The 21,414-nt window shown below is 39.7% G+C and overlaps 1 protein-coding gene across 16 annotated transcripts; it reads left to right on the forward strand.

The window, feature by feature from the left end:
* Positions 1 to 336: 336 nt before the first annotated feature.
* Positions 337 to 21,131, forward strand: LOC114311229 (senescence-associated family protein). 16 transcript variants are annotated; one of them, XM_082866922.1, is made up of 13 exons: positions 360 to 501; positions 2,097 to 2,492; positions 3,691 to 3,843; positions 4,227 to 4,300; positions 4,817 to 4,893; positions 5,000 to 5,071; positions 15,802 to 15,870; positions 16,023 to 16,069; positions 16,195 to 16,312; positions 16,405 to 16,473; positions 16,592 to 16,695; positions 20,631 to 20,706; positions 20,854 to 21,131. In XM_082866922.1, exons 2-13 carry the CDS (start codon positions 2,155 to 2,157, stop codon positions 21,019 to 21,021), a joined length of 1,365 nt encoding a protein of 454 aa, XP_082723048.1. In that variant the 5' UTR covers positions 360 to 501; positions 2,097 to 2,154; the 3' UTR covers positions 21,022 to 21,131. The 16 variants fall into 16 exon arrangements, with proteins under 16 accessions (XP_082723056.1, XP_082723048.1, XP_082723053.1 ...); XM_028257349.2 differs by having other exon boundaries at positions 380 to 501; positions 4,982 to 5,071; XM_082866921.1 differs by having other exon boundaries at positions 494 to 1,996.
* The last annotated feature ends 283 nt before the right edge of the window (positions 21,132 to 21,414 follow it).

Genomic DNA, 21,414 nt, shown 5'->3' on the forward strand with positions numbered 1-21,414 from the left:
GATTTAATTTTGCTCCCAAATTACTTCTAAAATATCAATTAGACATCTAAATTTTATTTTTTTCAAGAGTCTAATTGATATTTTGAGATAATTTGAGATTGAAATAAAATTTTAATTGAATTTTAGATGCCACAACAACAACTTCCCTTTAATCAAAAAGGGCAATTAATGATGAAGGTTAAAATCAAGACAAAATCAAATAATTTAAATGTAAAATTAATATTATTAAAAGATATAGATTAAATTAATTTTTAAATAATAATTTAGGGGAGAAAATAAATTAATATTATTAAAAGATATAGATTAAATTAATTTTTAAATAATAATTTAGGAGAGAAAATAATATATTTTCTCAATTTGCAATGGCTTAAGTGTAGTTGGCAATCCGGGGGCCACAGGCTCAGCTTGTGGATGAAATTTCGTTACATCTTTGCATGGTCCCTCTCTTTACCTCCTCACCCACCCCCTTCTCTCTCTCTCTCTCTCTCTCTCTAGAGTGAGGTAAGTGCTGCATTTGTTCGTTGAGTATTCAGGATCTGCATTACCCTTCATTCTTGAATCTTGATTGTCTTTTCACTGTACTTTGTTTAGTGGATTGTCTAATTCTGTGATGTTTTTTTAACTTCATTGATATGTGGGTATTCTATTATCAGTACTGTTTCAATCTCTCAGTCAACATAGACATCGCTCTTTCTTTTTAGTTACTGTTCAGGTTTGTTTGAATTTTCTGTTATTTCATTTGTTCTGGTGACAATAATCCAAAATTTGTGTAGAGCTCATCATTTGTGACTATCTGCTTATAGAACAAAGCTAGAAGAAAAGAATGAGGCCTTTTATTCTGTGAGTGAATTCATAATATGCTACTTCCTGATGGTTTCCTCATCTGGGCTTCAATTTCTCTTTGGGGTTTTTTTTTTGGTGTGTTCCCATATATAGAAATCTGAACTTCTTTCAGTACATTTAATTTGATTCACTACTTGTTATGCAATTGCTCTGAGGTGTATATCATTATTGAGGACTGTCAGCCCATCCTTGAAGGGATTTTATTTTATTTTAATTTAATTTTAATTTTTGATTTAATATGCAGATAAGATAAAGGTCAAGCTTTGAAGAATTATTTGATTACGACAAAACACCACTCAACATAAACAATAACACTGTAGTTAAGTCGTGGAGTCGAGTTTTATTGCTTTTTTGCCCAAATGGATCAAGATGCTTGACATGGCAACTTAAAACAAGATATAATATAACTATTTATAGATGTCGAGACCCCATTGGCATCAAGTAGTTTTTGGGTGGTGATGTAATATAGCTAACAAATTAGAGTAAGAAAGTGAAAAGGTTTTAAATTCATAGCCTTCCCTCTTGCGTGCAATTCCCATAATGTGAGAGAGGGAGAGCTATGAATACAACAATGATGCAAATTTGTCAATGACTAAAATGATGGTGACATAATAATTTATTGGCAGCATTGAAAGCCATCACTCGTAGAAGTGTAGATATCTTTTCCTATTTGTTAGACTTTTGTGCTTGCTTGCTAATCCAGGCTGAATTAACAAACTTTAAGCAGTATTGTATCAACTAGCAATTAATTTGAACTCACTGAGTGTCGCAACTATTTTGAATGTGAACGCAATCTATTCCTATAGTTGTTAGTGTATGTCCTGGTTGTTAAAATTTTACACAAACAATGCAGTTGCACCTTAAACATGAAACATTGCAATTGAAGTTTTAGAAAATACCTTTGTGGAAAACATCAGTTGGTTTGATTATAACTTCACTGGCTCAATGGCACTTTTATGACTTTAACGTGCCTCAATATTGTGCATTTGTAATCGAAGTATCAATTTGTGTGCCCCAAGGAACTTGCGTAAGGACATTGATATGGTGTTATTCACAAAAGAGAGAGCACTACTTCTAAAATATTGAACTGAATGAGTTTTTTTTGAAGCCTATAGTGCAGAACCATTACGTATTTCTGAAAAAGATTGACATGGTAAAGTTGTTTGTTGCCTGATGATTTTAGTTTCTTAGAAGCACTTATTTGTACTTTCTTCAGTGTTGACCTCCTAATTCCATTTTATAATTTGCTTCAGCTTTCAGCTTACTCAAAGGATATGCTGGCTGGGATTGTAAGCTTATCTTGATCCTTCTATGGCTCTCACTGCAACCAAGGTTTCAAAAGGTTCTGTAGCGATTGATGCAACAACTGTCAATAACTTACAAGGAAGCAATTATATTTTTGCCAAGTCACCGCAGCACACTAGATTACATGGTACAAGTCCCGCACATGAGTTTGGTAAACAGAGCGATGGACATCTCTGGACATTAAGGTTGAAGTTTCCTAAGAAAGTTTTGTGGCACATATGTGGAAAACCTAGTAGTTTTGTTCTGTCTCGAGGACTTTCTGCCATATGTCGATCAACAAACACAAGCAATACTGAAACACAAGAATGTATTAGAGACCATGGTGATTGTTCAGAATCATCTAGGTATGGGCTTTGGGCAAAACATATAACTGAAACTGTTTGCAATACAATTTATTATACCATTATTGTTTTCATTCTTCTGTTGATAAATCAATGATCCATGATAGATTTCATACAATAACATTATTGATTCCAATTTGCTAGGCTCTAAAAAATATATTTTGATAGGAGCAACTTTTTTTAAACAAATATCTCCGAAATGTAAGCCGTTTTTCATCAGTATTTTAATCTTGAGTCTATGGTTGGATTTTTTGAATGCTTAGATGTAGTTATTGCCAACTGATTAACTATGCATTCTTAGTTGTTCTAATATGAACTTACTACAATTCATGGTTCTAAAGGGCCACTAGTGTTGCCCTTGCTGAAGAGATAGACAACATAGACCTAATGTTTGTTCATTAAGAGAAAGGGCCCAAGTGCCTTTGAATGATGAGAACAATGTCACATTTAGAGACAGACTGCACTATTCAAATGCCAGAAAAAACTGCCTTGTGAAGGTACTACATTGATGCACAAAATATGAATTTCATAAAGTTCACCACAGTCATTAAAGAAAGGGAGAAAACAATGAATTAAGACAATATTATTAGTACCTTACAAGGACGGACATACGATAAATACATATTTGGGTGAACATTGGAGGCTGTAGCTTGGGGCAGGAGGGAGTCTTGCCTGTGTGACAAGACTTGAACCCTTGACCTCCTAGCGAGGTGCAGGGGTTCTAGCCAACTGCTTTAGCTCCTATTGGTTGGACATACTATATATAACTTAAGTATGGTTAAGCCTAAAGTTTTTTTTCTTTGTTTTTGGTCGGCAAAAATCAATTGTTATTTGTTGGATAAACTTGCCTTCTCTTCCTTGTTTCCCCTGCCAATCATAGATGACACTGTATTTATATAGTAGATCAGGTGTATCTCACCATTGACCCTCCAAATTTATTTGAATATTGAATTTTGTTTTATTTATTTATTTCAGTCATTTGTACAAATTGAATTGCACTTTGTAATGCTCCGTTGCTATGTTATGATCAGCCAATTTCATTTTTGATAAATCTAAATTTCATCATGCAAATATTTTTAATAAATGTATCTAGTTTAATTAATTTCAACAGTAGCATGTTGCATGTTACAGCTTGCTTGAAGATTTTATTTATTTATTTTTTTCATTCACCTTCTACTTATAAAATCCAACTGTGGGTCAGAGCACAAGGTTGTAATGAGGATGATGAACATCCTGTCATGCCTGAGAGAACTATTCACTCAATTCAAGGATTAGCTGAGGCTTGCCAATTTGTTTACAATGATGCCAGATTTGTTAATGAAAGAGCTCGAAATGATATTGTCTTGCTTTCTCGGTAATATTTAGTATTTCATTGTCTTATCTGCATAAATTACTTGCAATTGCCATCAGCAAGTCATTTACTACCAGTCCTTAGTGTGTGTCCTATTTGCAAATTAGAAAAAAGTGTTTCTTGTCACCTTGGATTGCCGTTAAAAAAAAAGTAGTAATCTTTGCGATGGTGGGTGGGCATTGGTAAAGAAGATATACGAGCTCAGGAGGACATATGAAATGAAAGCATGTGGAATGATCTCTCCCAAGCTTCTAGGATCTTCTTGCCAATATTTGCATATGTATATATATTGAAAATATATAGTATGCATGGAGGATATTATAAATCTTCCATATGCTTTTTTTTAACTTGTAATCAACTGATTATTGTTTGCCATTTATTTTCAGTGGCATGATGAGGTTGGATGCCCGTGTTCGCCAAGATGTTGCTATTATTGGTTCTGAGTTTCTTAAGCTTGACGGTAATTTCATTGACCTTCTATGCTATGATCAATTCTACCTTTGATCTTAATGACGTAGATATTCTGAAACATAATTATCTGACATGGTTCCTTGCCACCCTGCTAAAATTAAGTGATTTGATATTTCATATCAAAGCATAAGAGATTATTCAATCTGATATTTGACTGCATTTAAAATGATAATATTTTTCCGCACTTGTAAATGATTTCATTTTTCATCAAGGTTATTGCTTCAATTCTTCCATCAAAAAAAAAAAAAGTTTACTGCTTCAAATATATATATATATATATATGTTTTTTATTTGAACTTACTGATAATAACTTTTTTTTCCCTTTTCTAGAGCTTGGGGTGGGGATCTTAATGATTCAGTTAATGGATTGTCCCAAAAAAATTTGAATTTAAAAAACCAAATAATTTTAATTTCATTTCAAGTGGTGTCCAAATGATCTCTTATTTAATTACACTTGTCATTTTGAACTCACTTGTCTTTCTTTGAATTGAAATTTTCTTGGTAGCTCGGGCAAGAAAGGATACTAAGAAAATTGACCATGATGTGAAGAAAAAAGCTGAACGCCTTAATCATATAGCTGCTGTATGTATCGTAAAGATTCACCCATTTCTCTGCTTGCAGTTATAGTCACACACTTCTAGTCCCTTAGTAGTGACTAACTTTCTAACAGTTCTTGTATTCTTATCAGATTTTGAAAGACAAAGCTCAATCTAGGTTGAAAAAGGCCGCTGACAAGCACTGGAGTGATGGAGCCTTGGAGGTGCTTTAATTTACATTGTTATAAACTTTACTTGCCGCTGCATTTACACATCTGATATTTGGATAACCTTATTTTTCTGAAAATGAGGAATCTAGCTTTATGTTTACTTTCAGTTCAAAAAAAAGCTTTATGTTTACATCCAATAGACAGATGGAGAGTGCAGGCACTTGTAGTTGTAGTAGTAACGAGTTCATATATATATGTACTGTTAAAATCCACCTACTCTCCACCTACTTCACCCACTTAAACCTACTCCACTAAACCTAACCCACTACACCACTACCACCTCACCTACTCCACTAAACCTAACCCACTACACCACTACCACCTCACCTACTCCACTAAACCTAACCCACTACACCACTACCACCTCCACTTCACCTACTCCTTACCTACTACACACTCACCCTCTTCTATATATAGGAATCATGAATCATTGTAATAAAAATCAATATATCAATCAATAATAATACATACAATTTATTCTCTCTCTTTCTCTATACATTATTTCTTACATGGTATTAGAGCTGGTTTAAAACCTAGTATTTTCGCTTCCCCGGCGGGCGGCAACCTCACCTTAGCCGCCCGCCGGGCCTCAACCTATTCCGCTGATAAAATCAACAAAGATTTGTGCAACTGTAGTCATGTGTGAGGCTGATGGAGAAGAATTCTTCACCTCATATGACGAGACAGTCTGGAACTGGAAACACTGCAACATTCTGCTCTGGAATTTTGCAGCAGCTAGATTATAGCTTGGTTGAGTGCCAAGCTTTGGTTCTTCCACCCACTCTTGAACTTGCCCAGCAAAGTGTGAAGGTTCATGCTTGTGTTGGAGGGACTAGTGTGCGCGAAGATCAGCGCATTCTCTCCAGTGGGGTTCATGTTGTTGTTGGTACTCCTGGTCGTGTGTTTGACATGTTGCGGAGACAATCACTTCGCCCTGTTTACATCAAAATGTTTGTCTTGGATGAAGCTGATGAAATGCTGTCACGAGGTTTTTAAAAATCAGATCTATGATATTTTCCAGTTGCTGCCACCCAAAATCCAGGTTGGGGTGTTCTCAGTTGCTGCCACCCAAAATCCAGGTTGGGGTGTTCTCTGCCACAATGCCACCAGAGGCTCTTGAAATCACCAGGAAATTCATGAATAAGCCTGGAAAGAGAAAAAGCTCATGCTAGGATTTGCGAAGTGATTCGCTGTAGGAATTTTGGCTTTGGATGAAACCCTTACCATACTCCACTCATTCTCTCCAACTGTTCTAACTTTTTATTTTTATTATTATTATTATTATATCAAATAATCAATGCACTCATGTTCTCCACTAACAGTGTCCACTTTTGACCCAAACCATTTTCAATCCATCATTTCTCCTTCACCTTTTGCACCCCACTCACCGACTCTCTCTCCACTTTATCACATGGGTTTGTCCCTCTCTCTCCTCCATTTGATTTCAAAAATCACTTATTTTTATTTATTTTTTCCTAGTCACTTTTCCTCTTTTTTAAATACCCCACTTTATTTTGAAACAATCGCACTGATGTTTTTCATATAATCCATCTATAAATATTTTTTATCTATTTTCTTTCTCCCTTGTTTTCTTTCATTTTATTTTTATTTTTTCAACAAAACACTCCCAAAAAAAAAAAAAAAAAAAAAAACAACAACAACATTTTACAAACTTGTCATTTCTTCATGCCGGGGATCAACCCCGATCAGCATTTTACACCATAAAAAAAAATAAAAATAAAAAAAATAAAAATAAAAAAACACAAAACAAAACAAAACACAACCAACACAAATCGGAACAGTGGGATTTTTCTTCTCGCCTATTCCGCCGGTCTTTTCTTCTTGCCACCGTCTTGGGCGGCCCTTGCCGGTGTTGCCTCCGTATTTCCCACTCCACTGGGCATGATCACTACTCCCTGCTCCTCCACTGCAGCATATGGCGGCCCTCCAAATCGGAACATAAAACTGGCCTTCCGCTTCAGCTCCTTGTTTTCCGCCTTTAGCACACTTATCTCTGCTCGCGCATCCTTATACATGTGTTGGAGCAGAGCCAGTTGGGCGTTTAACTGCTGCACCTCATTTGTCCTACTCTGCAGCCGGTTTGACAAATTTGTAACCGCAGTCATGGTTTCCACACATGACTTCAAGGTAAACTGATTGGCCTCCACATCCAACTGCACCGCCATTTTTTGCTCCACCGACCGCATCGGAAAGTTCAACGGAGCAAAACCAGAGGTGTTTGGTTGAGGTTCACTGGCCACCGCACCAGTTATTTCTCTTGTGGACTCATTCAGTTCTGGAAAGAGCGTAAGTAGCCCACGGGAAGAGGAGGCCATGTTCTGGTTAGCTGGACGGGAAGAAGAGGCCATGTTATGGGTTGCAGAGTGTTTCAGAGAAGGGTTGGTTACAGAGTGTTTCAGACTGCAAAGGTTCAGAGGTTTCAGACTGGTTTGTTATGCTTCCCAACCTCAGCCTCCGCTTCGATTTATAAAGACCCTGACGAAGCGGCAGACACGCGCATCATGCGCCGCTCGACGCTCGCCGACAATATGGGCGCGCCTTTTGATGGCACGTCTTTTGATGGCACGCCTTTTGATGGCACGCCTTTTGATGAATTGGGCACGCCATTTGATGGCACGCCTTTTTGAAAGATTGGGCACACCTTTTGAGGGTGCGACTTTTTAAGGGTCCGACAAGACTCTGTAAACTGTCCCGACATTGATTCCGATTAGCTCCATCAAGGGTCCGACAAGACTCTGTAAACTGTCCCGACATTGATTCCGGTTAGCTCCTTTATGGGTCCGACAAGACTCTGTAAACTGTCCCGACATAGATTCCGGTTAGTTTCTACAAGGGTCCGACAAGACTCCGTAAACTGTCTTCTACAACGGTCCGACATGACCCCATAAACTGTCTTCTACAACGGTCCGACATGACCCCATAAACTGTCTTCTACATCGGTCTGACACCGCCATCCAGTGTCCTCTACACCGTTATGACACCACCATACAGTGTCCTCTACATGGTTATGACACCCCCATACAGTGTCCTCTACAATGTTATGACACCACCATCCAGTGTCTTCACCAATGGTCTGACACGACCATACAGTGTCTCTTATCCTCTTTTATTTTTATGTATTTTCTTATTTTGTTACTCTCTCCAAACTCAAGTTGGTTAGTTCCTATCCCCCTTGAGTTTGCGGGGGGCTGTTAAAATCCACCTACTCTCCACCTACTTCACCCACTTAAACCTACTCCACTAAACCTAACCCACTACACCACTACCACCTCACCTACTCCACTAAACCTAACCCACTACACCACTACCACCTCACCTACTCCACTAAACCTAACCCACTACACCACTACCACCTCCACTTCACCTACTCCTTACCTACTACACACTCACCCTCTTCTATATATAGGAATCATGAATCATTGTAATAAAAATCAATATATCAATCAATAATAATACATACAATTTATTCTCTCTCTTTCTCTATACATTATTTCTTACATGTACATATATTATTTTAATGCCCTTGTTGCGCAATCCATTAGTTGATAACTGAGATTACTTCAGTGTCTTTTTTTTTTTTTTCCCCGAAGGAAGGAGTTGAAAAGTTTTGTTCTAATACTATGTTATCATTGCTACAATGGCTGATTGTCCTTAAGGTAGAGGCTAGGAAAAAAGAAATCTACCTTTTTGGTTCCAAAATTTTCCTTCTTTTGTTCTTTTTCCTCGTATCTTCCAACAAATGCGTGTATAAAGGTTTTCTTTGATCTCTTAGTATTTGCTTCTCCCTCTTTGTCAGTTATATTAGTAGCTGGTATAACTTCCACTATATAGCCAAAATAGCTCTTGTGAGTACTGGTCTCTGTTGAGTCAATGTAACGTATTTAAGTATATTGAAATACGCAAGAGAACAACAATTATTTCTTATTTTCAGAACATAGGCATAAATGTATTACTAGTGGTGAGGGATTAACGTTGTATATACCATGGTTAATCATAAGTAGTAAGCCTTATCACATTTCACAATCTGAAAAGTCTAATTTCAAACTTGCGTAGTGATTATTGAAGCTTGGGTAACCAGCTTAGGGTATGATGAGATATCACCCCTTATTTATAAATGAAGATTTAGGGTTTACAAAGAAGACAATTACAAGATGATCCCTGAGTGCGTAAAAAATGATTACAAATCTTAGAGACTTTCGGCTAGTATAATATGCTAAGTGCCTTTCGGTGATTATAATATGTCAACACTCCCCCTCAAGCTGGTGCGAAGATATCTTTCATGCCCAGCTTGCCTAATATGTCATGAAACGGTTTATTCCCAATTCCCTTGGTGAGAATGTCAGCAAGTTGTTCACCAGACTGAACAAAAGGAGTACAAATGGTACCACTAGTGAGTTTCTCCTTAATGAAGTGGCGATCAATCTCAACATGTTTTGTCTTGTCATGTTGAACGGGATTGTGAGCAATGTTGATGGCGGCCTTATTATCACAGTATAACCGCATGGAGTCCGTCTGAGCAATACCTAAATCACTCAACAATAATTTGATCCATAAAACACCTTGTGCCATAGCTCTAAACTCAGCTTCTGCACTTGACCTGGCAACCACATTCTGTTTCTTACTCCTCCAAGTAACTAGGTTGCCGCCGACAAATGTGCAATACCCTGAAGTTGATCTCCTATCAGTTACTGACCCAGCCCAGTCAGCATCTGTATAGGCTTCTACACGAAGATGATCATACTTTGAAAAAAACAGACCCTTACCAGGGGCAGACTTCAAATACCTCAAGATTCTCATGACAGCCTCAAAGTGTATCTGATGAGGAGCATGCATAAACTGACTAACTACACTGACAGCAACAGCAATATCAGGACGGGAGTGAGATAGGTAAATGAGCTTACCAACTAAACGTTGATAGCTCCCCCTATCCACAACTTCTCCTCCTTCATCATCCCCCAATTTCTGATTGGGTTCCAGTGGGGTGGCACATGCCTTGCAGCCAAGCATCCCAGTTTCCTTCAACAGGTCAAGCACATATTTTCTCTGTGAGATAAATATCCCATCCTTAGAGCGAGCAACTTCAATTCCCAAAAAATACTTCAAGCTTCCCAAGTCTTTGATTTCAAACTCTTTGGCTAAATATTTCTTCAACAGAGGTATTTCCCCACTATCATTGCCTGTAAGAACTATGTCATCTACATAAACAATAAGTGCTGTAGTCTTACCGCATGAGGAATGTTTCACAAATAATGTGTGATCTGCCTGACTTTGTTTGAAGCCATATTTAAACATAGCCTGAGTGAATCTCTCAAACCAAGCCCTTGGAGACTGTTTGAGACCATATAATGACTTCCGAAGTTTGCATACTTTCCCTTCTGTTTGATGATTCTCAAAACCCGGAGGAATGTCCATATATACTTCTTCTTCGAGGTCACCATGGAGAAAAGCATTCTTGACATCAAACTGATAAAGCGGCCAATCTAGATTAGTTGCTAGAGAAAGAAGTACTCTGACTGAATTCATTTTAGCCACGGGTGCGAAGGTCTCCTGATAATCAATGCCATATGTCTGAGTGAACCCTTTTGCCACAAGTCTTGCCTTGTAACGCTCAATAGACCCATCTGCTTTGTGTTTCACAGTATATACCCATTTACAGCCCACAGGTCGTTTGCCCGTAGGTAACTCAGTCAATTCCCAAGTGCCATTCTTCCTAAGTGCTTTCATTTCCTCAATCATGGCTAGTTTCCACTCAGAGATAGCAAGAGCATCCTGAAAATGGTTAGGAATGCTAACAGAGGAAATATTGGACACAAATGCTCTATATGAGGATGACAAATGAGAGTATGATACAAACTGTGAGATAGGATGTTGAGTACAAGATCTCACACCCTTTCTTTTGGCAATAGGAACATCAAGATCAATGGACTCACGAGATTCAAAATTACCTAGACTCTCATCAGAAGCAGGAGATGGCAGTGGAGTAGCAGAAACGGTCCCGTGTATCCAGTTAACTTGTTTTCTGTCGATGTCCCGGATATAAACATGTCCATCCTTATTCTTGGTGACAGTGGGTTCTATAGTTCCAGTAGAAGAGGGTGGTGCAAGAACAACTGGTTCTATCATAGGAGGCACAGGACTCACTTTTACCATATGAGGCTCAGGACTCACTTCATACCAAGGCTCCCCCGGAAGGGAGGACGGGGACACCGGAGAGGACAAGAAATAGGACTGGGACTCAAAGAAAGTGACATCCATGGACACAAACCACTTACGAGAAGAAGGGTGGTAACATTTATACCCCTTTTGAGTAGGAGAATAACCAAGGAAAACACACTTGAGGGAGCGAGGGTCCAACTTACCACGAGAGGGAGAGTGATTATGGACAAAACAGACACAACCAAAGATTTTGGGAGGAATAGAAAACAAGGACTGAGAACCGAGGAGGACGTGAAGCGGAGCCTGTTTGTCCAAAACCTGGGTAGGGAGACGATTAATAAGATAGGCAGCGGTGAGAACGGCGTCGCCCCAATAGGGTCGAGGCACGTTCATAAAAAAACACATGCACCGAGCCATGTCAAGAAGATGCCGATTCTTGCGTTCGGCCACCCCATTTTGTTGAGGGGTATTGGTACAAGAAGTCTGATGGATAATGCCATGAGTAGAGAAATATTGTCCTAACCCAGAATCTATGTATTCCCCGCCATTATCAGAACGAAATATTTTGATAGTGGCCCCAAACTGAGTACAAATCATCTTATGAAAAGTGCGAAACACAGAGAAAACTTCACTCTTATCTTTCATGAGATACACCCAAGTAGCACGAGAAAAATCATCAATAAATGTAACAAACCAGCGATGACCTTTCACAGACAGAACACGAGAGGGACCCCAAACATCAGAGTGTATTAATGAAAAAGGAACTAAGCTTTTATTCAAACTGGGAGCAAAAGAAGCTCTATGTTGTTTTCCAAGTTGACAAGACTCACAAAGAAAGTCAGATACATGATGATTTGCGAAACTAGAAGGAAATAAATGCTTAAGTAAATGAAAGGAGGGATGCCCAAGACGCCGATGCCACAGCCAGACATCAGCGGGTGTAGGAGAAGACGAAGCAGATGATGATGGCAGAGGCGAAGAAGAAGCGGAATGATGATGATGGCAGAAGATCGATTCAGCAGATGATCCAACTAGGTATGCGTTGAACCTTAGCCCTGGAGGTGATGCTCTGATACCATGAAGCTTGGGTAACCAGCTTAGGGTATGATGAGATATCACCCCTTATTTATAAATGAAGATTTAGGGTTTATGTTAGAATTTACCATCACCTACCACCACTACCACCTCACCTACTCCACTAAACCTAACCCACTACACTTTTATCACCATCCACTACACACCATCCACTACACCTACATCTATATAAGGAACCATTTGTAATAGACAGAACATGTATCAATAGATCAATCAATATCAATCAATAATACAGTATTTTTTTTTACATGGTATCAGAGCTATAAGATTTAGACCTATATATTGTTTTTCCCCGGCGGGCAGCCGGCCGGCAACCTTGCCTTCGCTGCCCGTTGGAGTTTTTCTATACATACCTTCTCTCTCTCATCTAAGCTAGGGTTTTTCACGATGATGCAACCAGCAACGAGCGTAGTTCAGCCACACCAGCAGAACCACCTTCAATACCAACAACAACAACAGTCATGGATGATTAAGCAGCAGATGTATTACCACCAGCAACAGTCATCGAACCAATTTCCGACTATGGAGCCGCCGGAAAACACCGCCGGAGCAATCGAATCAGCCGAGAAAATCATCCTCCGGTGGGACTCCACGGCGTTGGAGGAAGCCAGAGAGCGTATGATCTTCGATTCCGATCGTCAAGAGATCGATCGATACTTGCAAGCCGTTGATGAGATTCAACGATCGATGGAATCGGTGACTGTGACCGATGATCAGAACAAGGTCAATGGTGCGATGCAGATCGCCATGGCTAGGCTCGAGGACGAGTTTCGTAATATCCTGATTTCACATACTGGACCTGTTGAAGCCGAATCGTTAGTCGAATCGGTTCGATCTACTCCGAGAACTGATAGCACTGGAGTTGATTTTCCAGAAGAAGATTACTCGTTTGCAGATTCGGTGGTGAGCAAGGAAGTTGAAGTGGTGTTGTTCTGCTGTTAAGCGAGGAAGACTCAAAGATTTTCAAGTACCTAGATTCTCTTGAGGAGAATAAAGAAGAAAAGAGTAAACAACACAGGGGGGACATAGCACACACTGTCACTCTCTCTCTCTCTAATAATCACCCCACATGCCTCAAGATATTTCACGTGGGTACTCCACCTCCATAGACACATCAAATATTTTATTCACACCCAAAATCATCATTTTCCACCGCCCTACTTTTTAAACATATTATTATTATTATTATTATTATTATTATTATTATTTTAAATATATTATTATTATTTCTTTCTTTTAGTGAAAAAAAAAATAAAAATAAAAAAAATAAAAAAAAAAAAAAAAAAACAATTGCCACCAATTTACAAATTTGCACAATACACTCATTTTATTCATATCGGGATCAACCCCGATCCACATTTTACACAAAAAAAAAAAAAAAAAAAAAAAAAACAACAACAACAACAAAAATCCACAACAACAGCTTTGTTTTCTTTTCTGCAGACGGCCACCCACCGACCTACTCTGCCGCCGGTCTCTTCTTTTTGCCTCCATCCTGGGCGGCCCTTGCCGGTGTTGCCTCCGTGTTTCCCACTCCACTGGGCATGATCACTACTCCCTGCTCCTCCACTGCAGCATATGGCGGCCCTCCAAATCGGAACATCACGGTGGCCTTCCGCTTCAGCTCCTTATTTTCTGCTTTCAGCACACTTATCTCTGCTCGCGCATCCTTATACATGCGTTGGAGCAGAGCCAGTTGGGCGTTTAACTGCTGCACCTCATTTGTCCTACTCTGCAGCCGGTTCGACAAATTTGTGACCGCCGTCATGGTTTCCACACATGACTTCAAGGTATACTGATTGGTCTCCACATCTGACTGCACTGCCATTCTTTGCTCCACAGACCGCATCGGAAAGTTCAACGGAGCAAACTCCGGGGCGCTTGGTTGAGATTCCAGTGCCACCGCACCAGTTCTCTCTTTTGTTGACTCGTTGAGGTCGGGAAAAAGGGTGAGCAGTCCACGGGAAGACGAGGACGAGGCCATTTTCTGAGCAACAGCGTGTTACAGACTATCTCTCTCAGCAAAACGCACTATCTCTCTCAGCAAAACGAAGAGTTTTTTTTCAGAGATTTTTCTCAGTTTCTTGTCTCAGCCTCTGCCTCGGCTTCAGCCTCCGTCTTGGTTAAATAGCCGAGGCCGCCACGCGTATCGCGCGCCACTTGCCGCCAGACGACAAACGGGCACGCCAACCAAGGCACTCACGTGCCTCGCCATCATGTCCGGCACACCTTTTGATGAATTGGGCACGCCTTTTGATGGCACGCCTTTTGACAAAATTGGGCACACCTTTTGAGGGTGCCACTTTTCCAAGGGTCCGACAAGACTCTGTAAACTGTCCCGACATTGATTCCGGTTAGCTCCTTTATGGGTCCGACAAGACTCTGTAAACTGTCCCGACATTGATTCCGGTTAGTTTCTACAAGGGTCCGACAAGACTCTGTAAACTGTCCCGACATTGCTTCCGGTTAGTTTCTACAAGGGTCCAGCAAGACTCCGTAAACTGTCACAACAACTGTCACAGCATTGTCTGCTACAACGGTCCAACATGACCCCGTAAACTGTCCTGCTACAACGGTCCGACATGACCCCATAAACTGTCTTCTACAACGGTCCGACATGACCCCATAAACTGTCTTCTACAACGGTCCGACATGACCCCATAAACTGTCTTCTACATCGGTCTGACACCGCCATCCAGTGTCCTTTACACCGTTATGACACCACCATACAGTGTCCTCTACAACGTTATGACACCACCATACAGTGTCCTCTACAACGTTATGACACCACCATCCAGTGTCTTCACCAATGGTCTGACACGACCATACAGTGTCTCCTATCCTCTTTTATTTTTATGTATTTTCTTGTTTTGTTACTCTCTCCAAACTCAAATTGGTTAGTTTCTATCCTCCTTGAGTTTGCGGGGGGCTGTTAGAATTTACCATCACCTACCACCACTACCACCTCACCTACTCCACTAAACCTAACCCACTACACTTTTATCACCATCCACTACACACCATCCACTACACCTACATCTATATAAGGAACCATTTGTAATAGACAGAACATGTATCAATAGATCAATCAATATCAATCAATAATACAGTATTTTTTTACAGTTTACAAAGAAGACAATTACAAGATGATCCCTGAGTGCGTAAAAAATGATTACAAATCTTAGAGACTTTCGGCTAGTATAATATGCTAAGTGCCTTTCGGTGATTATAATATGTCAACAATTATTACCATAAGGTCTAGTGACGTTTCAGATATTCTTATAGTCATTATAATTATATAAAATAAAATAAAAAATCCATATATTAAATGCAAAGAAAGTCCTGCACAACTCTGTGCTTGTAGTTCAATTAGAAAATTCAGCATATACTGTAATATTAGTGATAAGATATGGTTTTATACAATTTGAAGCAATTTCCTGTCTCATCCTCAGGCTGATTTGCGGCGCGCCGACTTCTTTGCCAAGCAACGTGCAATGGAAGATGCCTTAATGGCGTTGGAGGTATGATTAAATTAACTCTGCATATACTTCACATGGAACTACTGGATTCAAATAATAGATTTATTAGCTTTCAGAAAAGACAAATTTACTGTTCTACCCTTAATTGTTCATTTCCATTATAAAATTCATGTTATTGTTTTATTTTTTAACAGTTTGTCAAAAACATACATGACATGATGGTGAGCAAGATGTGCAAGTTGTAAGTTGCTCTAGTGATGGCTTATCTTTCCATTTACGAAGGGATAAAATGAAACTTGTAGTTAATAAGTATCTTAGGCGTTGATATTTTAAAAGCTGAGTTGTTGACCCCAATCCACTGTACAGGAAAAGAGGTTCTCAATCGACTAACGGCATGGTAGGGCGTATAATGATTGAAAAGAACGGAAAAACTCTCGACTTCTTTCCAGGAGAAGTGTCCACGGATCGCATTACTGCTATTCAGGTTCTTTCTCTTGCTCTTTTCAACACAATCTTTCATTGATAGTCTAATAGCATCAGGGTCATGAATTCATACTGTGCTTTGATGATGTGCAGGAGGCTTACTGGAGTATGGCATCTGCACTGTCCGAAGCTGATGGAATTGACTATACTGATCCCGAGGAGGTTTGAATTGAGGAATACGTTTTATTTTCTTTTCTTTTCTATTTTTACAAAAATGAGGTAGTCGTAGATGTAATGGTTCTGTGTTTGTCTGTTTACCTGTTCTTCCCATCTGGAACAGCTCGAGTTGTTGGTTGCTACGCTTATAGATCTTGATGCAATGGATGGTAAAAGTAGTGTATCTTTATTGGCTGAGTGTTCGAGTTCTCCTGATGTCAATACGAGGTAAGGTTTCTGTCTATATATTTATCAGAGCATGCAATATAAGTGAAAAATACACCTAGAAATTCTCTCATGACATGATTATGTCAACTCACCAATTATCCTAAAAGTTTAAGTTGTCAGGAAATGACCGAATAAGCATGCAATCCTCATAAAACCGTGAAATATGGGTAGGTATAACCATGGGCCGAATAAGCATGCAATCCACATAAAACCATGTAATAAGCATACAATCCACATAAAACCATGTAAATGGGCCGAATTGTGGATTGCTTCAGGGTTTTGGGTAGGACTTTGCTTCACATATTAAACATGAAGCATGCAATCCACATAAATCTACTGCTTGCTAGCAATTGTGCATCTGATGCGAAGCTTTAAACCATGGTTGAGTATGACCACCGAGATTCTTAAAACAAAAAACAAAAAGCAAAGAAAAGGATATACCTTGAGTATTATAAACCATGGTTGGTATATCTCGAGTGATAGGGTTCAGGAAGATGATTGCTACCTCTGTTCTTACTATCATCTGGTTCATTTTTGTCCATTCTCTCTCTTCGGAAAACTCTTCAACTTGTATTCTCATAGGCATTTTCATTTCAGTAGAAATTAACTTGAAATTCTTGATGGTTGCATTTCCAATAGTCTACATGGAAATTCAGTATTATCCGTGTATTGAGCATGAGCATCTTGGCAGGTAGTTATTCACCCAAAAAAATCTTGGTAGGTAGTTTCTTTCTTACCAGGGATTGCATCATTCTGCCATAGCATTCTTTTCATTATTTCCATTGCATAATTTACTACATCTGTTAGAATTTACCATCACCTACCACCACTACCACCTCACCTACTCCACTAAACCTAACCCACTCTACCACTACCACCTACCACACTTCTCCTACTCTCCACCTACTCCCAAACACACTCCTATATAATAGGAATCTTTGTAATTGTAATCAATAAAACATCAATCAATAATACATAAATTTTTACATGGTATCAGAGCAAGGTTAAGACCTTAGTATTTCTCGCTTCACCGGCGGGCGGCAACCTCGCCTTGGCCACCCGCCGGACCTCAACCTATTCCGCTTATCTTCTACACATACCTTGACTTCTTCAACATTTTCTTACACCCCTCCTCCGCTATGTCGGCGGCGGCACCTGCATCATCGTCTAGCCTCTATCGCCGTTCACCTCGCCTCTCACATATCCGTGGTTGTACTCTTACTCGTCGTCGTCGTTGGCGTTTCTGGCGCTGCTTTTCTGCTCGTCACTGCTGTTTTTTTTTCCCGATTTGCTCTCTCTCTCTTAGCCGTGGATTTGGGTGTGGGGTGTAGAGCTGTGGCTCTGTTGTTGGTAGCCATGTTTGCTGGCTTGAAGGTTTCAATGGCAGCAGTGTACAAGGTTGGGGACTCCGCTGGTTGAACCATCATTGGGAATATTGATTACAAGGCCTGGGCTGCTTCCAAGACGTTTCATGTTGGAGATGTCATCATTTTCGAATACAATTTTCAATGTCACGTGTTGCAAGTGCCCCACAAAGAATACCAAGCCTGCAGAAGTGTAAGACAGTAACATGCATCTTCACATACAGCTTGGGTAATGTGTAACTATCAAAAGCACAAGCTTCTTGGACATCCCTCTCTCTCTCTCTCCATGGACCCAACATCATCATCATGCACCCACTTTAATCATATCTCTCCTTTTCTCTTAATTTATTTCATCCACGTTCTTTCACCCTTTTCTTTTATTTTAATATATATATATATATATTTTATTATAATATATTTTCCCTATCCCTTGTTAGTAAGCATCACCCGTTTTCCATTCTCTTATTATTATTTATTTTATATTCCACCAAAAAAAAAAAAAAATCACACTGCTGTTTTTCTTATCACCCATCCACAAATATTTTTCTCTATTTTCTTTATCCATTATTTTCTTTTATTTTATTTTTCTTATTAAACAAAACAACACCACAAAATAACACCAACAACATTCCACAACCTTGTCATTTTATTCATATCAGGGGATCAACCCCGATCACACTTTTACATCAAAAACAAAAAAAAAACAAGAAAAAAAAAAAAAAAAACCCACACAAACAAAAACAAAACTACCACACCCACAGTGGGATTTTTCTTCTCTACTCAGCCGCCGGTCTTTTCTTCTTGCCTCCGTCCTGGGTGGTCCTTGCCGGTGTTGCCTCCGTGCTTCCTAGACCACCAAGCAAGTTGCCTCCTCCCTGCTCCTCCACTACAGCATACGGTGGACCTCCAAATCGGAACATCACGGTGGCCTTCCGCTTCAGCTCCTTGTTTTCCGTCTTTAGCACGCTTATCTCTGCTCGCGTATCCTTATACATGCGTTGGAGCAGAGCCAGTTGAGCGTTTAAATGCTGCACCTCATTTGTCCTACTCTGCAGCCGGTTCGACAAGTTTGTTACCGCCGTCATGCTTTCCACACATGCCTTCAAAGTATACTGATTCGCCTCCACATCCGTTTGCACTGCCATTTTTTGCTCCACCGACTGCATCGGAAAATTCAACGGAGCAAACCCAGTGTTGTTTGGTTGAGGTTCACGGGACACCGCACCAGTTATCTCTCTTGTGGACTCGTTGAGGTCGGGAAAAAGAGTAAGCAGAGGGCGGGAAGACGATGAAGCCATTTTCTCAGACAACAGAGTGTTACAGAATACCTCTCTCAGAAATCTCTCTCAGAAACTCTCAGAATATCTCTCGCAAGTTTTTTGTCTCCGCCTCTGCCTCAGCCTCAGCCTTCGTCTTATAGCCGAGGCAGCCACGCGCATCGCGCGCCTCTTACCACCAGCCGACAAACGGGCGCGCCAACCAAGGCACTCACGTGCCTCGCCATGATGAATCCGGCACACCTTTTGACAAAATTGGGCACACCTTTTGAGGGTGCACCATCTCCAACGGTCCGACATGACCCTATAAACTGTCCCGACATAGATTCCGGTTAGTTTCTACAAGGGTCCGACAAGACTCTGTAAACTGTCCCGACATAGATTCCGGTTAGTTTCTACAAGGGTCCGACAAGACTCTGTAAACTGTCCCGACATTGTTTCCGGTTAATTTCTACAAGGGTCCGACAAGACTCTGTAAACTGTCCCGACTTTGATTCCGGTTAGTTTCTACAAGGGTCCAGCAAGACTCCGTAAACTGTCACAACATTGTCTTCTACAACGGTCCGACATGACCCCATAAACTGTCTTCTACATCGGTCTGACACCGCCATCCAGTGTCCTCTACACCGTTATGACACCACCATACAGTGTCCTCTACAACGTTATGACACCCCCATACAGTGTCCTCTACAACGTTATGACACCCCCATACAGTGTCCTCTACAACGTTATGACACCACCATTCAGTGTCTTCACCAATGGTCTGACACGACCATACAGTGTCTCCTATCCTTTTTTATTTTTATGTATTTTCTTGTTTTGTTCCTCTCTTCAAACTTAAGTTGGTTAGTTTCTATCCTCCTTGAGTTTGCGGGGGGCTGTTAGAATTTACCATCACCTACCACCACTACCACCTCACCTACTCCACTAAACCTAACCCACTCTACCACTATCACCTACCACACTTCTCCTACTCTCCACCTACTCCCAAACACACTCCTATATAATAGGAATCTTTGTAATTGTAATCAATAAAACATCAATCAATAATACATAAATTTTTACAACATCACATTACATAGTTGCCATCATGCTAATGAAGGAAAGCTGTGGGTGCATAATATGATGATAGAATCTGACACTGAGGCCCCTGAAAATTCAAGTGTCAAGTTCCAGCTTTCTCACTGAATTTTGATTTTATTAATTTTTTTTCCACTTCAGGTTCTTTTTCTTTTTTGAGTTTTTATATGATTGTTTTGAATTTTTTGATATTTTGGTTCTTCTCTATGTGCAGAAAAGCATTAGCTAATGCATTAGCAGCGGCGCCATCGATGTGGACTCTTGGAAACGCAGGCATGGGAGCATTGCAGGTTTTTAATTTCTTGAAACAAATGACCTTTTGCAGCGTTCATATCTGTCTTCTCTTCCTTCTCTTCTTCTTAATGTCATATTGTTAAGTTAATTTATTTATATAAAAATAATAGTAATAATTCACATACTTATAATTGTACATGCAGAGACTGGCAGAAGACAGCAACCCAACAATTGCTGCAGCGGCATCGAAAGCTATCTATGAACTGAAAAAACAATGGGAAATAGAGGACGGAGATAGCTGGAGGTTCATGATGAATCAAAAACCAATAGATGGCCAAAAAGGTGACGATAGGGATGCAGCAACAGAGTAAGAAGAGTTTATAAAATCATAATTGTAGATATCAGCATGATGGACTAAGTAATTGTTCGGATACATTCACTAATCATTTATGTAACAAATAGAATGCATCTTCTGATCGTAGTGTTTATGTTAACCTTCTTAATTTTAATCTAATTTGCTAAAATAGTAGAAGAATAGATATCTGCTGAAAGGTGTTTGGATGAGGACTTGGTGATTTTAGGATGAACACAATGGAACAATCTTTCCTCCTGAAAATCTTTTCGCATGCTTAAAATGTATAATAGTTGTTACGCTTGCTGCAACATTTGATATGTTCTTCAATACATAATGAAAGTTATTGTAAGATTAAAGGTTGTGTTTGGATACCAATTTAGAAAGAGAGAGGAGAAAGTGAGAGAAATGT

This window comes from Camellia sinensis, chromosome 4 (genome assembly GCF_055761805.1).
Source record: "Camellia sinensis isolate YWXY chromosome 4, ASM5576180v1, whole genome shotgun sequence".
In the NCBI taxonomy this organism is placed as follows: domain Eukaryota; kingdom Viridiplantae; phylum Streptophyta; class Magnoliopsida; order Ericales; family Theaceae; genus Camellia; species Camellia sinensis.